This window comes from Myotis brandtii, unplaced genomic scaffold (assembly GCF_000412655.1).
Source record: "Myotis brandtii unplaced genomic scaffold, ASM41265v1 scaffold382, whole genome shotgun sequence".
Taxonomy (NCBI): Eukaryota; Metazoa; Chordata; class Mammalia; order Chiroptera; family Vespertilionidae; genus Myotis; species Myotis brandtii.
The window spans coordinates 1,117,658-1,123,657 of NW_005364671.1; the positions used below are offsets into that span (position 1 = coordinate 1,117,658).

The 6,000-nt window shown below is 38.9% G+C and overlaps 1 protein-coding gene and 1 long non-coding RNA gene across 2 annotated transcripts in view; one reads left to right on the forward strand and one right to left on the reverse strand.

Moving 5' to 3' along the window:
• Positions 1-5,585, reverse strand: part of RNF11 (ring finger protein 11) — a gene marked incomplete at its 5' end in the record, with an annotated part of 39,521 nt that extends 33,936 nt beyond the window's left edge. The window contains 2 exons of the mRNA XM_014544778.1: positions 1,136-1,164; positions 5,414-5,585. Coding sequence (XP_014400264.1) covers positions 1,136-1,164; positions 5,414-5,585 — 201 coding nt within the window. The remainder of the gene's footprint in view (positions 1-1,135; positions 1,165-5,413) is intronic.
• A 125-nt stretch (positions 5,586-5,710) lies between these two features.
• LOC102257326 overlaps positions 5,711-6,000 on the forward strand; it is a 12,804-nt gene continuing 12,514 nt past the window's right edge. The window contains exon 1 of the long non-coding RNA XR_001363333.1: positions 5,711-5,822. This is a non-coding gene — a long non-coding RNA (uncharacterized LOC102257326). The remainder of the gene's footprint in view (positions 5,823-6,000) is intronic.

Consider the following 6,000-nt stretch of genomic DNA (forward strand, 5'->3'; position numbering starts at 1 on the left):
CATTCCCATACGCCAAGGTTGCAGGTTTGACCCCAGGTCAGGGCACATACAAGCAGTATCCAATGAATGCATAAATAGGTGAAACAACAAAATCAATGTTTCTCTCTTCCCCTTCCTCTCTCTCTCTCTAAAAGCAGTAAGTATTTTTAAAAATGCAAACTTAACACTCTTACAGAAAAACAAAACTGATATTCACATTTACTCAAGCAATTGAGTGCCTACTATGTGAAAAACAGTTCTAGCAATGCAAAGATAAATCATCAGATTTGGATTCTAGTAGAGATGTGATATTGTTATAATTAAAATCAAATAGGAAGGGTAAAGAGAGTGTCTGAGGAATGGTAAACGAACTCCTTAAAGTTCGGAGTACTTAAAGAAGTTCGGAGTAAGAAATTATTCATGTTGGAGGAGATCAGAAAAGGATTCATGGCATTTGAGCTGGACCTCCAAAGCTAGAATTTACATTTGAAATTAAGGGATGAGTATTCATGGCAATGGGAATAGAATGAGCAAAGGCAGAGATTGGAAAACAGAGGCATATATAGATTACAACAAACTGTTTAGTCTGACTAGAGTCAGACTTAAAAAGCTGAAAAACTATATAAGGAGCCAGATTATGACTTTGACAGAGATTTAAGACAGAGATTTTCAGTGACAAGTCATGAAGAATCATTAAGGATTAAGAGGCAAGGGATCGGATCTGGTTAGAATTTGTTTAGCAGCAAGGAATGAAATGAATGGGGAGGAGAGATGTCAATTAGGTTATTATGAGAGGTAATGAGGACTTCAATTATGGTGGTGACAATAAGAGGGAGATGGCATAGTTCTAAGTTAGTCACTGGGTGTCCAGAATATGTAAGGTACCATTCTACTCCACCAAGAAAATATAAAATCCAGCCCTGGCTAGTTTGGCTGAGTGGATAGAGTGTTGGCCTTTGGACTGAAGGGTCCCAGGTTCAAATCTGGTCAAGGGCACATGCCTCAGTTGTGGGCTCGATCCCTAGTAGGGGGTGTGTAGGAGGGGACCAATCAATGATTCTCTCTCATTATTGATGTTTCTCTCTCTCTCCCCCTCTCCCTTCCTCTCTAAAATCAATAATAAAAAAAAAAATTAAAAGAAAATTTAAAATCTTACCCCATTCTCATTTTTAAGAAAACTGTAATCTGGAAAGAAAATAATTGTTAAAGTATCAGAGCTAATTTATAAGGTAATATGATTTCCAAATAATACAAACAAAATCAAGAGTGAGAGAGGAAAATATGGTCAGGGAAGGCTTTATTAAAGAGGTTGGAGTTGATCTGCACCTCAGTGAAAAGGTAGAACTTCAAGAGGAGAAGGATAAATGTCATACATAGGGCATTTTTTTTTAAGTTAAATAATCTGTTCAATAAGACCAAGATATGTGAAATACATTTTGAGGTAATTTCCACCAAAATGGTAAACAAAAATAAAACATAAAAAATCTTCAATTACTTGAATTTAACTTCATAAAAGTATCAAAAAAACAAGATATTAATATATTAATACAGCTCTGTATGCTTAAAAATAAGCATTTTATTATATTATAGAGTTTTAAAGGAGGGGGGTTACTTTTAATAAGTTCTATAGAAGAGATCAAACCTTTTTTAAAAAAGTATCTTGAAGAAAGCTTTATTCAGTCACAATTTGAAATATCCAAAATGTTATGTTTTGTTACTTGTGAAAGAAGCTCCTCAAAACACAATATAACCTAATAAACTCTCTTCATATTTTACATATAAGTGACAACCAGAATTTGAATTCAGATCTATCCAACTCCAAAACCAGAGCTACACTTGCATCCACTGCTATGTTAACAATAACTAATTTTACTTCTGATTTTAAAATGGAAAATGTATTCATCAAAGTGTAGGACAGGAGGAAGAGATTAGTAATTCTCAAGTTATATAACTACTACAAAACTTAGAGAAACATATATTTAGACAGAAATACTGTTAAGTGGCTTTTGTTGTTGTTCAGTGAATATTAAGCTGTTTTAATAAGATGCTGCTCTTGAATTAGCATATGACAAACAGGGTTTTAGAGTAACAGTAGTACCTCAACCTATTCACATATATCTTTGGGTGCTGGGCTACCTACTGGCCCTTTCTTCTTAAGGACCTTCACTCCTCATTTTTTCATGACTTATCCTCTCTCTCCAAGCATATTTCCTTTGTATCTTTCTAAACACTCCAGAAAGAGAGAATAGAGGGCATGCCAAATTTCTTTGTTTTTACCTTCTAATTCAAGAAAAGCTCTAACCTCTTTCCTCCCATTTCTCTAAGAATAAGCATTCAAGTACTTTCTCATAAAATAAACGTTTTGTTATGGAATATATACAGGGTGAACTAAACCCTAAATTATTTTATCAATAATTATTTTAAACTTATATTTAATATTATTGAGATTTGAATTTTAGAATTGATTCCTTAAAAATGATCCATAATAAAGGGAAAAAGGCAGTAGGGATACACATAGTTCTTATACGACATTCAAATGCACTTGCCTCAAAATAAATACATTAACTCATTTTTTAAAAATCCATTCATTCAACCAATAATTGAGTACCTAATGTGTGCCAGGCACTGTTCTAGGTACTTGTAAACTGTTTCTTTAAAAATCCCCTTTCCTCAGGAAGCTTACCGCTTAGTGGGAGGAGAAAGATAATAAACATAATAAGTAAAGATACTGTTAGAAAGTGATAAATGCTATGGGGGGGAAAACAGAACAGAGTAAGGAAGAATTCCAGGATATTGTGGCAAGCTGCAATTTAAAAAGGATGGTCAGAGAGGGTTTAAGAAAGTGTCATTTGAGTAAAAACTTGAAAAAGGTGAGGGAGTCAGCCATGGTGATACTGGGGTAAGAGCATTCCAGGCACAGAAACCAGGGCAAAGGTCCTGGAGTATCCAGGGACAAGAAAGCTGAAAAGGCTAAAGGGAAGCCAGCAGCGGGTAGAGTAGTTGAGTGTGGAGATTTATGTGTGGGGGAGCAGAGGGTACAGATTATATAGGGATTATGGGACACTGTAAGGAATTTGGCTTTTACGTTGAATGAAATGGGTATCCATACAAGTTTGAGCAGGGTGTCATGATCTGTTGTATCAGAATCACTCAGCTGGCTGCTGAGTTAAGAACAGACTTATTGGGCCCTGGACGGTGTGGCTCAGTTGGTTGGGTGTTGTCCCGTGCACCATGCTGGTGCTGGTTGATTCCTAGTCAGGGCATGTGCCTGGGCTGCGGGCTCCATCCCCGGTGGTGTGGGGTCGTACAGGGTGCAATCAATGTCGATGTGGATGTCTCTCTCTCTCGCCCTTCCTCTCTTTCTAAAAACCAATAAAAAATCTTGTTTTAAAAAAGGAATAGACTTATTGGGAAGGCAAGAGAGACCAGTTAGGAGGCTACGAAAAAAGCCCAGGAAAGAAATATGTACTTCCTATAAACTTTGACAGTAATGGTACAGTGATTACTTTTATGCAAAATAAAAAAATCTGTCAGATCCTGCTAATAAGAAATAACCAGAAGTTAGAGCTCTTGGTGTATATATATATGTGTGTGTATATATATATATACACACACATATATATATACATACACACACACACACACACATTGTGCAACACAAACACAAAAATCTCTTCACTACAGAAAAATACCAGTGTGTTCCTTTATAATCATCTATTTCCTTTATGAAAAAAATTTAATTCTGTTGCAGCTGAGACTATCCTTTCAAGAAATTAGTAAAAAAAAATAATTAGCCAATATTCCTGTAACTCTGCTAATTATATACTATTTAAGGGGAGGGGAGTTACTTCTGTCCACTGAAAATATAAATAATTTACCTTGGATTGGTGTGAAATAAATCATTCTTGAAAATCTTATTTCCTTCATGGGGAACAGAATTTTTTCTACTAAAGTTTCTCTTTTTATGTTCCTATTTTTAAAATAAATTCTTTTCTTTCAATTGATACCAACCAAATTTGCATATCAGCATCTGGGTCATTTATTTAAGGAAAGGACAACCACAAAAAACTCCCACTGTCACAAATAACATTCAAAAAATGTTCCTCCATGATACCAAAAAATAAACCCCCAAAACCTCTCATTATCATCTAATCCTCCTGGAAAAAGCAAATACAATTCTCAACACTATGTTATCATAAGTATAAAAGGGGCAATAAGTCAAAGATATTCAATTTGCCTGGAAAGGGGCTAGAAAACACGAACGGAGATTTTGAAATAAAAATCCATTCCACTACAAAAATTTGCTCATGAAACTGAAATAAGCACATACATCGTCTTACAGTATTTTGAGGTAAACAGAAAGTGAAATATAAACAATTTACTTGCTTCAAAGACTCAGAAAGACAGCCAGATTTAGCTTGTGTTTTTCTAAATTAAATCTTGATTGTTGAAAGTATTACATAGATCCCCTTTTTTCCCCTTAGCTTGTATTTTTTAAAGAGACTTTCCCTGTGGCAAGTCTTGGAAGAAATGGGTGTGTAAATTTACAAAACGTAATATGAAATTCAAATTCATTAATTCCTTCAACATATAAGTGCATTTCTGTGCCAAAAAGTGCACGAAGCACTGGGCACATGTACGCTGTTCTCAAGTCTTATATATAGTTTTCATGTGTCCCAGTTACTGAGTATCTACTAGGAACCAGATGCTGGGGACACGACAGCAAAGAGGAGACAGACACATGGCCCCTACCTGCACGCAGGGTCCCCTGTAGAAAGAGGGAAATGCCTCAAGGATGAGCCATCATCTAACGAAACAAGGACAGGAACACTCAGGTGAGTGTTCCGTGTGCTGTTGATGGACGTGTGGAGGGCCCGGGAGGACACAAACAAGGGAGGGAGGGATTCCGGACAGGAGGGAGGGGAAGGCAGAGCCTCCGGCTCGGCGGTGACAGGAGAGCCGCGGCCTCCAAGAGGATTAGGTGTTCACCTGGCCGACCTTGGGGGCAGGGCTCCGCGCACAGGGAGCAGCTGGAGCAGAGGCTCGGGAAGCCCGGGATACAGACCGTGAGCTCGGTCCTGGAGGCTCCCGACGCCACAGTCAGGACTGGCCTGTATTGGCATTTAGGAAAAGCCCCCGAAGGGTTTTCTTCAGAAAACCAGCTTGTGTGATCAGGTTTTTCTGGTGTCCTGAGACACTGGTTTACACAGGAATGAGAAAAGAATAACACTAGGTAATGATGTCACCATGAAACAACAAAGGAGCCTGCCCATTTAGAAAACTAACCGCCCCCCCCCCGGAAAAAAAAAATAAGCCACTCAACTCTGCAAGTCCTTCTGGGAAAAAAAGTTTTTAACCAACACCACTTAAAACCGAAGAAGCGGAGGAAAGGTTTGTTTGTATATATTATGAATAGTAACATCGACATATCTACCTTGCGTTCTCTCCAGAGGGCACAGCTCTTTATTAATTGTGGAAACACACCAGGGGGTGCTGACTGTGGTCCAAAAAGCACTGAAACTCTTCAGAAGAAAGTCTTTGGTACCAAGGGGGAACCACGAGGAACAGAAGGTATGTTTCAAGTCACGTGTAAAGGTTCCCAAAGTTCAAGAGAACCAAGTTTTATTAAGTCAAAGCGTTTCAAAGGTGTCACGGGGTGGAGCCAAGGAGGAGGGGTTTAAAACTTAATAAAAAAATATTGTCAACAACTAACTCTTAAAAAAACAAACAAACCAACCACCACCAAGTACCTCTTGGTCCGAGGGGACTAAGATCACCCCTTCACGCTCTTCTCCCAAGGAGGAGCCATGAACACCCACCAGACCCAGTGAACACAGGCTGGGGTGAGCACCCATCACAACATAACCGGGTGGGGGGCACCCACCCGACCCACCCGCCCAGATCCCAGACCCCAGTCGGTGGTGCGGCGACACCTCGATTCAGGCATAGAGGCAGGAAAATGTCACTCCCAACTCCACCAGCCGCCGGCCCCGGGGCCGAGCTCACCGCCTCGGATCCCTC